This window comes from Manacus vitellinus, unplaced genomic scaffold (assembly GCF_001715985.3).
Source record: "Manacus vitellinus isolate BGI_N305 unplaced genomic scaffold, ASM171598v3 scaffold_23_pilon, whole genome shotgun sequence".
In the NCBI taxonomy this organism is placed as follows: Eukaryota; Metazoa; Chordata; class Aves; order Passeriformes; family Pipridae; genus Manacus; species Manacus vitellinus.
The window spans coordinates 977,694-994,883 of NW_021939718.1; the positions used below are offsets into that span (position 1 = coordinate 977,694).

The 17,190-nt window shown below is 34.9% G+C and overlaps 1 protein-coding gene across 1 annotated transcript in view; it reads right to left on the reverse strand.

Annotated features, from left to right (window-relative positions):
* Positions 1-17,190, reverse strand: part of ADGRV1 (adhesion G protein-coupled receptor V1) — a 263,198-nt gene that overhangs the window by 197,094 nt on the left and 48,914 nt on the right. The window contains exons 25-36 of the mRNA XM_018072867.2: positions 15,242-15,418; positions 13,364-13,544; positions 12,566-12,768; positions 11,796-11,925; positions 10,213-10,293; positions 8,947-9,086; positions 7,920-8,529; positions 6,767-6,982; positions 5,364-5,579; positions 3,378-3,622; positions 3,012-3,193; positions 1,460-2,271 (exon numbers count right to left, since the gene is read on the reverse strand). Coding sequence (XP_017928356.1) covers positions 1,460-2,271; positions 3,012-3,193; positions 3,378-3,622; positions 5,364-5,579; positions 6,767-6,982; positions 7,920-8,529; positions 8,947-9,086; positions 10,213-10,293; positions 11,796-11,925; positions 12,566-12,768; positions 13,364-13,544; positions 15,242-15,418 — 3,193 coding nt within the window. The remainder of the gene's footprint in view (positions 1-1,459; positions 2,272-3,011; positions 3,194-3,377; positions 3,623-5,363; positions 5,580-6,766; positions 6,983-7,919; positions 8,530-8,946; positions 9,087-10,212; positions 10,294-11,795; positions 11,926-12,565; positions 12,769-13,363; positions 13,545-15,241; positions 15,419-17,190) is intronic.

A 17,190-nucleotide genomic window follows, 5' to 3' on the forward strand; every position in this document is an offset into this window, starting at 1 on the left:
TACTTATGTGTTCACATGAAAATCATCTTTTAAAAAGATTTACCTCTACCGGTAAATATTCGAATAGTATAAGAAAGGATATGGAAAATATTTATTTACCTGTCTAGAAGTTACTGAATGTCATTATGAAGATTTATTTGATTACTGATGAAAAGGTATATTAGGCAATGCAATTAACAAACTATTAAATATACTATGTAGAAATTAACAATGTAGGCATAATTTATGAATGTAAAGAATTCTTTATTTGCTTTATAAGTTCTCTGGATTTCATATTTAAATTAGAAAAGGGGAATATAATGCTTGTAAAAAAAACTACCAAGTGCATAAATTCTCTGATGAACGTTATCCACATGTATGTACATTCAATTTGAATACATTTACTGGACCGGAGAATGCACTAAAGTGGGCTGTCACTGTGTTAATTATCTGTATTGTGGAATATCAAAGAATGGTAATGTAAATAGGAAACACAATCAATTACATATTTATGTATAATCATACATATGTATGATTCCATGGCTGGGCTTCGCGAACGAAGATTTGGGAAGGCTCTATCCACATTTCTTACAGGCACGCTGGTGGCTTATGAGGCCAATACGTGACAGACATATCCGATTACATAAGGTACAGCAGAAAGACTCCTTAGATGGTGTATTCTGCAATACACGGTTCTTTCTGCATTGCCTTTTTTCCTCAAGAGTGATCCTGCGTGTGTATTATGATTACATATCACACATATAATCCATTATAATTTGCAACACAATCCTATTACTCAGTGTGTCTACATAACCCATTCTCATGACTATATCAGTTTACAAGATATGTATATTTTTTGCTATATTGTCTTTCAAAGTATTTTGAAAATAGATTTACTGAACTTATAAACACTAATGTAATTACATGTCAGCTTCAGAATCACTCTTGGCAACCCCTCATTTGAGTTCAGATGATTTAGCAAGCTAAATGCACACTAGAATCTTTACTATACTCCTGTCAATTGTTTTCTAAACAACTGTTCAATCATCTCAGACTTTAAAAATTTAAAATACATTGGTCATGTTGCATGGTGCTTAAGTAATGCCTGCCACAGAACTGTTCATCCTCTTCGCAGTTTTTTTTAAATATCCTGTTACATTATGTTACAAAATCAACATAATATTGGAATAAAAAAAGATGTATCATTAAAAATTACTGACTGAAGATTGCCAAAAGCCCAGTAAGGTCCAATTCTCATTTTCATTATCCTTGATATAGCAACTACTTCCAGCAATATTATTCCTCATTTATTTAGTAAAAATGTAATGTCTATAATACACACTGCAATATTTCTTTTAAAATACTGAAATATTTATACTTTTCATCTTTTTTCCCTTTTAGTTTGTGTGTGTGTTTGTTAGGTTCTTTCTGTTTTTCTTTGGTTTGATACAACAGAAGCTAGTGCAAAACCTTGCCTCACCTTCAGCAAACACCAGAATCTCACCAACACCCACAAAATCCAAGTCTGGGGTAGCAGTTCCACCAACAACACGCCATTCCACTGTCACCTGTCCCAGGCTGCCTTCTGTCCTGTGTATCATTAGCTGCACCTCAGTCTGAGGGCGTTCTTCTACTTCAATATACAGACCTTTCTCTGTTGCATTGGGGCTTACACTGTAGATCTTAAACACTCCAAAGGCATCCCCGTTCATCATTATGATAACAGTGGAAGTATTTGGCTGTCCTACAGTTGGTTGATTTTTTAAGCTGGTTGAGATGTTCATTAGTTGAACTTCCAAAAGAGATATAGTGAATTTTTCATCCAGCTCCGGCAGGCTGTCAGGGAGTATGGTAACTGTGAGGTTTGCAAACTCTTCCCCTTCCTGCATGATGGCCCATTGTCTTATGACAGATTCATAATCACTACCAGCAATGGCCTGTGTGCTAAACAGAGTGGATGCACTGCTGATGTTTTTCTTGTAGGTCCATAATCCTGAAGTGTTAGTTAATGAGCTGATCTCTGCTGTCAGCCAAAGGCAGAGAGGAATCTCAGAGGCACTGGAAAATGTAAAGGCTGAACATGCTTGTTCTTTTAGGCACTGAGTTGCACAGGCATACAGTGGGTCACTTGCTGCTGACACGTTCGCTCTGGTCTTGGATGGTTGGTCAGGAATTCCTTGTACAGGAGACTCATAATAGGCCAGGATATCCTCACCTTGCTCAATGGCAAGAGCTAAGACGTCAGTCTCAGAAGTGCTGTAAAATATCTGCAGCTGACCAAACCTTCCCCCACTAAAAGACATCAAAATAAAAATGTTATATTAGCTGGTGAAGCATGTCTAATGTTCTGTATATTGCTCGGTTAAGAATAAAAGTGAACAAAACCAATGGACCCTTTCTGAATTGCTGAAAAGTTAAATTAAAGTGGATTCCCTTGAAGCTAGTAGCAGAATAACTGGTAAATAACATTTTTTTTGGAGAGTAAGTTTGATTATTTATAGCTTGAGTAGCAGTTGATTAAAAGTGCATGTTTGCAAACATTTGTTTTGAGGAATTAACTTAGTCTTCTTAGGATTGGCAAAGAAGAAAAAGCCTGTGCTGTCCCATTGTCATCATTCCTCCTAGGTGTCCTCGGGACGTATCACATGAAAAAAACCTGTTCCCCTTTTCTTGTGTTCCACCACACAAAGGTTGACGCCCTTTGTCCTCCAATTGACATCACAGAAACAGGCTGCTTTGCAGCTTTAAATGGTTTGATAATTAAACAGGCAAAATGAAACTTCAAGTATACTGTGTACACTGGTTTACACTACAAATGTGTATTACATTTAAATACTTTATGCAGATTTCCAATAGCAGACATCTAGTTCAAAATCAATGTATGTGACATAAAAATTAATTGAGCTGGCAGATCAAGAAATTGCTGCAAACACTTATACAAGAGCACGACATTTGAAATTATACCAAAAAATAAAAACTGGGAAAAATAAGAAAAAAATAAGAGATACAAAACCAGTAACCATTATACAAACCTTCTCCTGACTGTTATATTTGCAAGCAAATTTCTTTCTAGTGGCTCCTGAATTCGATATGAGGACTGATGAAAGAAAACTGTGCCGTAAGGATTATCATTGGCAGGAATCACAATATGTGCCATGCTATCTAACCCGATAGCACCACCATTGGAGGCCTGAGTTAATTCTACATGGACAATCTCAAAAAGAAAAAAAAGAAAAATAAATAATGCAGCTGAGCAGTGTTTGCTATTTCTAAAAATAATCACAAGAAAAGTAAAATCTGAGCTTCTTGCAAGAATATTCCTTGTTTTGATTTGCACACATTTCTTAAACAAGTTAAAGCTCTAATACTATTCAAGAAAGACAGAACACTTTACTTACTTCCTCTAATTCTGGAACATCATCAGCCAAGATCTCCAACAGCAACATCTGAATGGCTTCCCCAGGGGTAAAAGTAATATTACCCTTGGCAAACTGCAAGTCCTCACCAGCAGGATGCCCATTAATGGTAGCAGCCCAATGAACAGTAACATTACCCAGTGTCCCAGCATTGCGGATTACTGGCAGATTTAGGGTTACTGATCCAAATTCAGGCTCCTCCACAATGAATTTGGTATTCTGAAAAACTGAAGTATGCCACAGAGAGATGTGAGTGCATTAACAATGAAATTGAAAGTAAATATATCAGTTCCTTAAGTACTTGGTTTTATTTCACTTGACTGCATTTACTTGCACAGGTAAATCACTTTTAATCAGGTTTAAATTTAAAAGCAAACTTTCAATATTCATATTTTCATCTGCAGAGAAAATTATCATGAAAATTAAGCCTTCATCCAAAAAGTCTGTTCCAACACAATAATTGTTTGAGTCTAACAATAAATGTTCTAAGGTCTTAGAATATAATTTCGTAGTTATTCCCAGCAAGGACACTCCTTACGAGCTTTCATTTCACTTACTGAAGAAATAAAACAATTTAACATGGAATATATTAAGTAGATGTCACAGAATCACACAATCACAGACTGGGTCAGATTGTAAAGGACCACAGTGGGTCATCTGGTCCATCATCCCTGCTCAAGCAGGGTCCTCCTAGAGCACATGGCACAGTATTGCATCCAGACAGTTCTTGGATGTCCCCAGTGAGGGAAACTCCACAACATCTCTGGGCAATCTGTTTCAGTGTGTGGTTACTGCACAGTAAAGAAATTCTTCCTCATGTTCAGGTGGAACTTCCTGTGCATTAGCTTCTGTCCATTGCCTCTTGTCCTGTTGCTTGGCACCACTGGGAAGAGCTTGGTTCCATCAAGAAAAGGCTGGTTCCATCCTCTTGACACCCTCCCTTCAGATACTTATAGACATTGACAAGTTCCCTCTCAATTCAAATCTCAGCCTTTCCTCGTAAGAGATGTTCCAGTCTCTTAATCATTTCTACAGCCCTCTGCTGTATTGCTCTAGGAGCTCCATGTCTCACTTGTATTGAGGAGCCCAGAGCTGGACACGGCACTCCAGATGTGATCTCAGTAGGGCTGAGTAGAAGCGCGGGATCACCTCCCTCAACCTGCTGGCAATGCTACTCCTAATGTACTCAAAGTCTTCCTTGTATTAAACTTTTAGTTTTTAGGAATTAAGTTAATTAATTTTCCACCTGGAATTATTTATTTTTTCCTTCTACTAGAACAAGAACTAAGTAGAGTACTGAAGGGAGAAAAGACTGAGCCAAAGGAAAAGGCAGAGAAAAATATACTATACACCAAACAACAAACAAAAAAGAGAGATTTCTACAGTAATGATTAAATTTTTGACATCACCAAAACTCTTCTCAAAACCTGTGTAATGAAACTTATTTTGGAAAGTATACACAGTTCTTTTCATTAACAACAGGCAGAAGTAAAACCAAAGTACTTGACAGAAAATAAGAGAATGTAATTTAATTTCTCTTTATATTTTTCAATTTCAGTTTTTTCCCAGCATTTTTGAAATTTGTTTTAGCTGATTATTTAGTAAAACAAAGATATCAAAGTATTTAAGCAGCAGGTATTAGAATGCAGATTTTGGCTTAAACATATCACAGAAATGTAACACTTTGAACACATAAAAAATAAAAAAAGTACACTAAAATCCCTTTATCTCCATTAGAAGATTCCAAAATCTTGCCATATCAACTGACAAAATAATACTTTTTTTGTCATACTAAAGCATCATTACTTCCTAATTACATGTTTTAATTTAGTTTATCCTATCTTTTCCTTTACTGTCTTCATCCAGACTTCCCCTTCCAAATGTTTTTATTCAGTTACCCATTAACACCTCAACCACAAACCCACAGTAAAAATGTTAACAGAAGAAAGAAAATATGCATTCATTTACCAAAGGATCCAAATGGGTCATCAGAAGCCTCAATAGTTATGACTGCCCTCGTCAAAGATCCAAGCAAGGCTCCTCCTGTTGTTTGGTTCAGCAGCTGAACATAAAATGATTCCTCAACTTCAGGATAGATATCATTAATTATATAAATTGGCACAGCTTTACTTGTTTCCCCTTCTAGTAAGACAACATCTGATGAAGCTACACTGTAGTCCTCACCTAGATTTGTAGATGAAAAAACCCAAAACATTAAAAACCACATAATATCAATGCATTATGGTTAGGTGTAGTGAACATCATCAGTAATACCCATTTTCTCTTTTTATACATGCATTTCTCTGTGTTTTTATGATTTTTTTCTTTATTTTTAGACCCAGACAACACAAGTCTTCCTTTTTTTTTTTTTTTTTTTAATTTTCCATTGCCTTTTAGATACCTGGATAGATGAAAATAAAACTTGGTTTGACCAAAACAGAGTTTGCACTGTTAGACCAAGAGGTAGTTACAAAAGGTCCATTATTGTCTCTTGTTAACAACGTCACACTACCAAGATGTTTCTGTCTTTGATTTATAATTGCTCTCTGGCTTTCCAAGAGATAAAAGTGAACAGAAGCATCTTTGTCAAAGTAGATTTCAGTAAAGGGCACATTTTGCGTGTCGACGTCACTTTAGGCAAATTTGTCTCTAAGACTGTCTAGATGAACAACTGCAATACACAAGATCACAGCTCCACTTCAGAAACTAATAGAAAGTATTCTTTGACATAAATCAAACTACACAATTTATAATCATCTGTTACATAAAAACGAAAATGTCAGTTTTTGGAGCATGTATCACCTGCCTATTCAATTTTGGACATAACTAAAATACCGTGCATTTGATTTATAACTGTCTAAGTAATTTTAACCCTGCAGTCTTCCTAAGTTTTCTCCTTTCTTTATGTACCTTTTCTACAGCTGGGACCAACTGGAGAAGTCTACCTTCCATTTGTTTATCTGCATTCCCATTTGTTTTACATCTGCATCCCTAGCTCTCGCTTTCTCCCCAGTAAGCTCACCTAAACAATGCATAGTGGGTTTAAATATGTACACAGGGCTAAATAGGAGCTATACTACTATAGTTTGGTTTTTTTTAAGTGGTGGTGGGCTACTAGGTAAACAAACATGCCTTCCCTCATTTATCTTTTAGATTCTCCACTGATGATGTCTCAGAGTTTTCTAAAAGCCAAAGCATGAACATTCTTATAAGGTTTGGACTCATATTTGCTAATCAGAGTCAGTCGATATCTTACTACTTAATTTTTCATATTTGTTATATAATAAGAGCATTCAATACACAGTTGTTTGCTTTGACTGTTCTTTCAACTTTAACACAGATTGCATACTTCTGATATTCTTCTTTCTTACCAGCTGTTGCAGTTATTGGCATAGCTTTAAATTTCACAGAAACATCTGAAAATATTCCCCCAGTTCTGGTCACATTAATGATTGGTCCAACATAATTTTCAGCAACTCGCACAGTTGGAGCTGAAAGCTGAAGTGTTCCAAAAGCATCATCATTGGCATTGATAATTACATGAGCTATTGTCTCACCCACTGATCCAAGTCGAGGAGAATTTATTACTGAAATATAAAGAAAACCTAGTGAGGGGGTGCCTGCTATCCTTGTTATCCATGGCTATAGAGTCCACAGACACACATGTGAGTTTAGTGGTTAGCTGTCACCAGTTTTCACCAAAATTTTCTTTTCTAGAATTGGATAAAGTATAACTACATCAACATATTTTTGGTGTTTGAATTACATTCTGGTAGAAAGACACCATTTTTTATAACATTATTCTACATGCTCTGGAGCATATAAACCATAATTTTTTTTAAAAAGATGAGGTACTATGAATTAATTTTTTTATTTATTTGTCTATAAGGCCAGTAGTAAGCTCAATACAGTTCAGAAGAATTCCATTTTTACTCTTGCTATGATGAAGTGTAAATAAGATTGCAACTCCAAGTGGAATTATATTTGAAATTTCTCTTAACATTAAGATTAATCTGGGGGCAAGGGGAGTAATTAAATATGCCAAGAAGCTTTGAAGCATGAATCAGGCTGTAATTTACCTGAATTTATCTGAATGGAAGATGAAGTAAAAGTTGTCTATACCAAAAAAGCAGCACGTGTGTAATTCTACACCACTTTTTTTTATAAGATTTTTTTGTGTTTCAATAAGCAACACTAGTTTAGTTACTTCCTAATTGAACTTTACAGAAACAACACTAGATGAGCAGCACAAAAAAGCACGGTAACAGACTTGGCCTGAAAGACCTTGGATAAGACAATGCAAAAGGGACAAAGAAATGCTCATCCAATTGTAATAAAATACTGTGCCAAAGGAAATAAATGCTAACAGGGCACAAGTCAGGTAACTCTCAAATACCTTAACCACACAGAATTTGGCAGAGGTATAGAGTTCCTCATCTAACTTGCTACATTTAACATTTATCCTGTTAAATATTAAAAACTAACTCTTAAATATAAATTGCAGGTTTTATGTAAGACACTTACTTGTCCGATCCTGTACTTTCTTGACCAAAACAACACCGCTTAACTCCACAAAAACAGATTCTGACCTCTCAGGATCATCATCATCCAAAATAGGCAAGGATATTGTGGCCTCACTTTCATTGGTTGCGAAGACCACATAACCTCTAATGGGTATATAGTCTTTTCCTTCTATTGCTCTGACAACATCAGGTGGAAGAAAAAGTGACTTTTCATCATTGCCAATAGTTCTGTACATCACCATCACTGTACCGAGGAGGCCTCCACGCCTTATTATTGTCAGAGAGATATTTTTTGTTTCTTCCTCAACTTTTATTGGTCTGTTTTGCTCAGAAAAGATGAAGACTCCATATGGATCATCATTAGCTAAAATAGTTAATGTTGCATTAGTATGATTTCCAAGACGACCACTGGAGACATTGATGATCAAAACCGAAAACACCTCATCCAGTTCAGGAACTTCATCAGGAGAAATGTGTACTGTAATATTTGTTCTCACTTGGCCAACATCAAATGTTACATTCCCATCTGTAGAGATCAGGTCTCCAATAAGATCACAGACTATGATCCAATGCAACACCACCTCCGATAAGGCCCCGTGAGTTCTCACAACCTAAGAGAAGAATATAAAGATCTGCATATTTTCATACTTTGAGAAAGAAAAATACAAAAGTGTAAAATACAATAAGCAAAGACAATAACAAGATGAGTTGAAGATAAATCTGTTTTAAAAATCTGAAGTTTTTATTATCTCAGCTTTGCTACATTTTTTTTATCATCAACAGCTATTTTAAGATAGTAGTAATTCAACTATAAACAAGGAAAAGCATTTTAAATCTGTAGATATTACTACTATTTTAGCTTTAAGCTGAACGATATGTCTTAGCAAACTCTGCATGAACTGGAAAAACAGATGTGCATAACAAAGTTGTTACAAACCTCACAGACTTATGACAAAAATATTACAGAGCATCAGTAACAACAGATAGAAGAGTAGTGTACCACAGTATGAGACTGAAAGCTTTCTAACCTGCAACACAACATTGCTTTCTCCATCTTCGGGCTCAGTTCCATTCACCCAGAGTGACTCAGCACTGAACTCAAATACACCATGAGCATCATCAGAAGCCTCAATGGTCACAAGGATGTAGGATGCAATTCCCAAGCTAGCTGTTAAGTGCAATTTCCCAAAAGGGTTATTTTTTCCTAGTATATTTTCTTACATGAAAGAAAACAGCTAAAGAAATAAATGCATGATAACTCTCCATATGGAAAAGGAACTGACTTCCAGTAATGCAGTCCTGGAACTATGCAACAAAAAAATTATTATTTTAAGAGAAGGATAGAAATAAAATTACAGGTTGAATGAACAAAAATGGAGAAGAATTTAGGATGGTGGGGAGCTATACAGTAAACCACAGTGTAAGCAGAAAGATGAGATGAATGCAGGTCTCATCCTAACATAATCTGGAATGAAAAACAAAGAGAAATAAAAGCCTTGGCACAACCAAACAAACAGGAAGTGCTAAAAAATGGCTAAACTACAGGTTTATCATCAAATTCAAACTAAAATACTTCGTATTTACAATTTAAAATCAGGCTGTCACAGGGGAATAAATTACTCAATTTACATAATGGGTACTTATATAACATTTTCAGCTCTGTAGGATTTAATTTGAAGTCCTATAGGTAGAGGGTGTTCCCACATATTTTATGTTATTTCTTCATCTAGGTTTTTTTTTTCAATCTTAAATTATCTTTGTTTTCTGTATGTCATGACATAAATAGAAACTTGAAGAAATTAAAGAGGAAAAATGAAAAACAATTGAACTATTTCTTTAAAATATCTAACACAACTTACTTTTCTGTCAGAGTATTTTTGCCAGGCAGGGATCAAAGTAATATAGAGAATGCATCAAGGAATTCAATCAGGTAATTTTAAAATTACGTTTAATTTAAAAAGTGCCTTTGCTTTTTGCTCCCCAGAAAATTTGACAATTTTCTACTTTAATTTTGCAAACTGAACTTTGGGAATTACTATACTGTGTTCTACAACAATGTATTTTTGATGATACAGAACCTGTTGTTCTCTGCTTTACAATAAACACTGACTGCTACTGAAATTACACCTAAATTAAAATCGAAAAGAATGTTTTTGACAAAACTTTACGATAAACCTAAACTAATTATCTCTAACTGCACATAAAGAAACACTATGACAAGTTGTAACAGCATTGTAATTTATAATGGATATTACAATTATAAATAAAAAATAGGATTAATGGAAAATGCTTACCATGTTGAGGGACAGATGAAAGGAAGAAATCCATGTTCCCATCACCACTACCACTTCCATCATTTCTAAAGAGCTCAGCAACTTTAAGGTGACAGACACACAGATATATACACATATATATATTTATAAATAAAGAGAAAGCAGAAAGTAATTTAAAGTGATTAAACATTTCTGGACAACACAAAAAGAGAGGGAAGTATTCTAGGCAAGTATTATTTCTGGACAAGAAAGTATACAGAATTTTGGATAAAAGTCAGAAAAAGTATTGAATATGCTACCTCTTATTTAATTTATGAAATTGGAAACAGCAGTGGGAGGTCAGAAGGAAAGAAAACCCATACAACTCTCTTTTCTCTTTCTTTTTTTTTTAAATTTCCTTCTGTGTCCCTTTCTTCTCACTCCTAAATAAAGCCTGTAATGGAGAAATCAGAAAGGGGGGGGAGGGGAAAGTGGGGCAGGGGGAGCAGTGGCTAAAGCCTGTCCAACTCTCTTATTCTAGTATTTTCTCACAAATCAAAAATATGTCAGGAAATTGAAAAAACCCAGCAGCTTAACTAATGAAGCCTTTACCCTAAGTTTTGTGGTTGCAATGGTGTTGGCAAGACCAAAAAGTGGGTTTGTGTCCAGAGGGTATCTGCCTAGTAAATTACAAAAGTTACCTGTAAGTTTTCTGAACAACAAAAAAAAAAATTCAAAGAGAAAAAGTTCATTTAACAAAACAACTACTTGACCAAAATATCTCACAAGCATGAAAGAGTTGAAGTTTTTTATCAAAAGAATCCCTACACAGCACAACAGTGCCACATGGCACCACATTCAAGTTAGTATGATCTAACTTTCCAGAAGGCATCACACTTACAATTCAGATTGCTTAGAAAAATAATATCAGTTAAAAAGTCACTTTATGGCTGTATTTCAAATCACTTCTTTTCCTCCAATCACCTTTGTAATCTCCCTTAAAAATCTTTTGCAATGGAAATAAATTCTGTAAGGTATAAATGACTTTATGTGGCAGGACCTCTGATTCTTGCCAACCCTTTTGAGACAAACATCTCACCGTAGGATTTACACTTAAAGTTTCTCTTGTTCTTCCACAGAGCTACCAACTACCTCTCTAACTCAGCTAAACTCCCCAGGCATCAGAAACCCCACAATTTTCTAATGCTATAATCCAGTTAAACTAGTTATGAGCCAGTTTATTGCAATTCCTCCAATTTCACTCAAGTGGTAGATAAAAAGCTTTTAGCCTTAAACATCGATAAATTTTAAAAAAATTAAAATATTTTTACATTATTTTAATTCTCAGCACCAACCATGAAATTATGTAATTCAAAAAGCAGTCAATTGGCTTTGAATGATCTAATGCATGGTAATAATACACTGTTTGAGATCTGGTGGCTTACAGCAACGACTAACAAAATACCTGAAGAACAGTTCTTTCCTAAAAAAAAAATTACAGCTTTCTGGGAGATGTGGAGGTGTTTGTCTTTAGAAATAACATGGAAATAGTACACAAAGTTAGATTTTTATGGATGAGTAGAGATGAGGTAAATACAACCAATGGATTGACATATGTGCCTTACCTCCTCCCTCTGGGTTCAATAGCTCCACTTTAAAAGTTTTTTCTAGTTCAGGAATAGAATTATCAGTGATGTTAACAGTAATGTACTTGTATCTTTCTCCTGGTTGAAATTCCAGTGTGCCCAAAACAGCCTGCAACATGAAAGCTCTTCACATTTTTGTTCAAGTTAAATGTTTTTACCCAAAAGAAAAAAGAAATACAACCTTTATTCTTTTTGTCTTTATCAAAACAAAAGGTTTGATCTACTTTTCTTTACTTCAGCTCTGAAAATACCTACTGAATCTTTTTTATAAGAAAAAGTCATTTAAATTCACCATATTATGAACATCTGCATTCATCTACATTTTTCTGCATGAACAGCAGTTAGACAAGCAAACACAGACACATACAGGTTATTTTGTTGAACATGTACAAATAGAATCTTCACCTGTACATGCACCTGTATGCTCATATAAAGTTTGATATCCTTAGCAACAATACGAAGTATCCATTCTTGCTGCATTGGCAATTCTCATAGGGAAGTCAAAATCAAAACCAGAGGCTTTTCCTAGGAAATACAACATGCTGTACAGAAAGGAGGCCAAAGGCATATAGTGACTCATATTTTTAAAGTGAGTACAACACATTCATTTATCACAACACCATATAAAATAAAGTGTTTCTGTTAAAAGAATCATAGCTGAGCTACAATACTTAAAATGAATGCTACCTTCAGGACAAATAGCTCTAATTAAATTCCTAAATAATTACACACATGTGCAATGGCCATACCTGATAATCTCTAGGACTGGAAGCTGTAAGCGGCACTGTCTTGTATTCCATGAGAACTGTTCCAAGAAGCCCTTGTGCACGAACTACCAAGAGTCTGATGCATCCAGCTTCTTCTTTAACAATAACATGGGGCACAGCAGAGGCTGGCAGAATCATTTCATCACCTGCCTGAGGAGGTGGCCCCACTGAGAACTGTAGTAGACCTGGCAGACAAAAAGTACAATTTATATGGCTTCTCCTACCAAATTTAAATTATGGTAATAAGTTGAAACAAAAATATATATAATGTCTATATTTAATGTTTATGAAATTTAAAAATAATTATTGATATGCCCTTCGGACGCTATTTCCAGGGATGTGCTATGTACCATTCCCTCTCTCACTGATATCCATATCAGTCTTAAAAAACCACATCACAATAATTAACTCAGCTTTTCCCAAAAGAGACCAAATATGTCATAGTATTGGGTAGTTATTGGTATATTAAGCATCCTGAAATGTCTCTCTCCATTAGGAATTCTCATTTCAGAAAAACCTGCCTAAGGTCAACTATATACAATCTTTATTTGGATCATCACCGTTTGGTCTGGGCAGTTTTGATGTCTTTTTTGTAATATTCTCAAGAATAAGTAACTTGGTTCTCAGTCTTGTATAAAAACTATGAATTAATCTCAAATTAGACAAAGCGGAACACTTGGCATTGCTTCCTCAACTAGCTAGGCTAGGCAAATTTTTACCTCTTGAGCTAGAACTACACATAAATCTGCAATAAGACTGTATCATCTTTGACATTGTTACCATATGGGTGGTCACTGGCTTTAATGCTGATGTCAGTAGTTTCCTTTTCTGGATCTATACTTGCTCCACTGGTAGGAGTTGAACCTAGTTTTCCATCTCCAGACACTGCAGAGACTAATGTCACACGGAAATATTCATTTAGCTCTGGAATGTCATCATCAATAATATGCAAATTTAGGACCTAGAGAAGGACCAAATCATGGAGAAATCAAACTGTGCAACATACATCACTTATGAATTTTATGACCCTGCTTAACTCATCAAATTCTTAGTCAATCAGCTGTATCTACTGTGAGTTCAGAAAGTAATGCAGACAACATCTGTGCATTCCATGTAATTTAAACTAGGTTCTAGGATAATATTTTAATTTTACAATACCCATTCAAAAACATCTTTACCATGCTTCCATAAATGGAAGACATATTGTCTTAAGTGCTTCTAGTTACACAAACACATAACCAAGCAAGAAACTATTTATATATCCACCTTAACATAATCATAGATATATTGAGTACATTGAAAATGAAATATCTGACAGATTTTAAAATCTTTAAGACTTTGTGCTTCAGGAGAGACATCACAGTGATTAATCCAACTTAGAGAGCAAGTGAAGTAAGCTTTTTATGTCACCTGACTTACAGATCATACGATCAAGTAACATAACCCACTCTGCACAGACTAATAGATTTGTCTCAGACAATTCCAGCTTTCTATATATTGTGATAAGATTTGACAAATACATAGAAGAAAATGTTTAAGTAGATGACCATATTTAGAGCTGTGGGAATAAGTAGCTTATAGGTATCAATGGAAAGTCTCTCAGGATATCTCACCTGACAAGTGACTGCTCCCAGTCTGTTTCTTAGGGCCAGGCCCATTAGCTCCTCTGTAGGTAGACAATTAAATACAGTGAAGCAAGAGGGTATACCAGCCCTCTTTTGCCACTATATAGAATATGGCAGGCCTCATCTATTCTACCAGACTGGAAAAGTTTGGGAAATTTTACTTTAAATGACTGTATGCAATGCAGTAATATGTTTAAATAGAGAATTAAAGCTGAATAAACAGTGACGTGAGCATACTATTTTCCAGTATCACAAGTTTTTGCCAAGTTCTTATCAGTTATATTATTTAATGCAATCCACAGTTCTAGTGGAGCCACTGGGAACCTTTCAAATGGTGTCAGTGGGTTTCAGTCAGTCCATACTTACTTCAGCAGAATGATAAAAGTGAAACTAAAGATAACATTTTCTACTAACGATCCACCCTGTGTTACAAACACTAACAGAAAACACACACTAACTTTCTACAGTATTGTGATCCCAGATCACTTCTTCAAATAAATGGGAAATTCCTGTGCTGTGGGTCAGGGTTGAATTCACAGAAACAGATTAATCTAAAGAGACAGAATGTCACAAACAGCAGTTGCAAGACACTTGATTGCAGCAGGGAACTTTACTGCTGTCTATTTTATTGACACAATGATAAAACTGAGCTTCAAAACTCAGATCAAAACCTGATCATATTCCAGTTTTGAAAGTCCCTGGATCATTCTTTTCAGCCCAGGACTACCTACACTTCAAGTGTAAGTATAGATACACATAAACTTAGTATATACATGTATGTAAAAGTATCTCATGTATTATGTCTGTTTAAGTATACATGTATGCACGGTAACACGTGAAGTGAGATGCAAACAGATCTATAGGCATTTATCCTATCACTCATTAGATGCCAAAGATAAAAAAACCCTCACAAAATCTAATAAAAGCCATGTGAAGGAAAGCCTTTAGCATGAAAACCAGTCAACCGTCCTTAGAAGGTGTTTTCCAGGTTTCCAAGGACAGTATGAATAGTTAATAGGAAGGTAGGGTTTACCTCTGATCTCTGCCAAGGAAGGAATGTGATAGTGCCACTGCTGTTAGAAAAATCGCTAACAGAGTAATTAATGCCAGCAGAATCAACCTGTGAGATAATGTAATTTATATACACATAGTCCAGGGCTCCCCTTGTACGCTCCACGACACAGGATATAGTGGAACCCTCACTGGCAGTCTGGAAGAAAGCAAAAAATTGAAGTGTTTGTTATGGTCAAAGCAAATCAAAGCAATAAATGTAAAACATGGAATTCTCTAATCCTAGTCAAATGTTCAGGATTTTTTTATTGCTGTCATGTTACTTTCAGCTCTTTTGGAGTGGTAGGAAGCTGATACTGAACTTGGTATTCAGAACAACCTTAATGGAATTTGCAACAGCCTCTAGTACCTCTCTGAGGTAAGCCAGTAACTGTACCTTGTGGTTTGTTTTGGAAACAATCTCTTCCCCCAACCTACATCCTGAAGACAGAACCAATATGTTTCAAGTGTACATGCCAAAAGCAGCTGAAACTATTTTTTATATTAATGTCAATTATTTCAATTTTATTAGCAACAATTTAAAGAAAGATTTGAATTCCCTCTTCCCCCAACTAAAAACACTCTGGAAAACAAAACAGATATGATAAAATTTCATCATTTAGGAAAAAATTTTAAAAACTTCTTGTGCTACAGTCCTCTTTACAATTCTGTCTTCATGGAGAACATCTCAGCAGCAACAATTTCACATATTTGGAACAGAGCAGGTATTGATATTGACCATGTATTTTAGAAAATTATGATCATCAAACAAAAGTAGAAAATAATTTTATTTGAAAATTGTCAGAAAGGCTAAACTTTTTTTAAGCATTAGACAAATTTCAGAGCTGCTGTATAACACAGTGCACATACTGAATATGCCTTCAACTGCTTAACAGACATATAGACATAAAGAAATTAAACCGCTGATGAAACGGTGCTGTGTATCTGCATCATTTCCGACAGCCCTCTGGTGAAATGGATGTAAGATAAAGGTGAAACAATTAACATGCCATATAAATTTTTAATTGTGCTGATTGACGATCTGTGGCATCACAGAATTATCAGTGGCATTTCAAACTGAAGGAATCTATTATCATAGCAGATGGTAGGCACCCAAACTGAAAACTAGTGTCACGCAGGCAAGATGGTTAATTTCAAACACACCATAAGCACTTCAGTTAGAAAGGATGTACTTCAAAGGTTGTAACAGCTCCCAAATTGGAAAGCATTATGAAATTTGTTTTCCAAAATAATCCATTAACAATAGAAACAGGCATTGTGTCTTTCTCTCTCATAATGATTAAAAAGTAAAAATTAATTATGGGTATTTCAATCCTCCCTCCAAAAGTAATAAATTCATATACTGCATATATGGTGGCCACCATCAAAGACAATTTAATTTTTAAAGAAAGTAACTCACAGCCAGTATCAACTGAACTAATATCAAATATAATCAATTAATATCTTATAAATTATGACAGCAAGTGATTGTGGAAAAATACAGCACATCTTGTCAGTGAATAACCTGCAGTAAAATTCTTTCAAGCACATCACGTAACACAGAAAAAATATAATAAAAAAATATTGGTAATAATCCATTCTCAAAAAAAGAAAATTGAACTTTATATTTTAATCGGCAACCCAGTCGGTCACGGTTTAATCCCAAATGTCAATTCAGCATCATGCAGCTGCTCACTTACCACCTCTCCCTCCCCATCAAGACAAATCAGAAAGAAAAGGTAAACTTCATGGGTTAAGAACAATTTAATAACAGAAATAATAACAGATATTTGTATTATTACTATAATAAAATATTATTTTATTTTTACTTCTATTACTATTATTTCTTCTATTATTATTATTATTATTAGGAGGAGGAGGACTATAATTATTATTATTATTACTAGGAGAATTTAAAGAAATGATACAGCA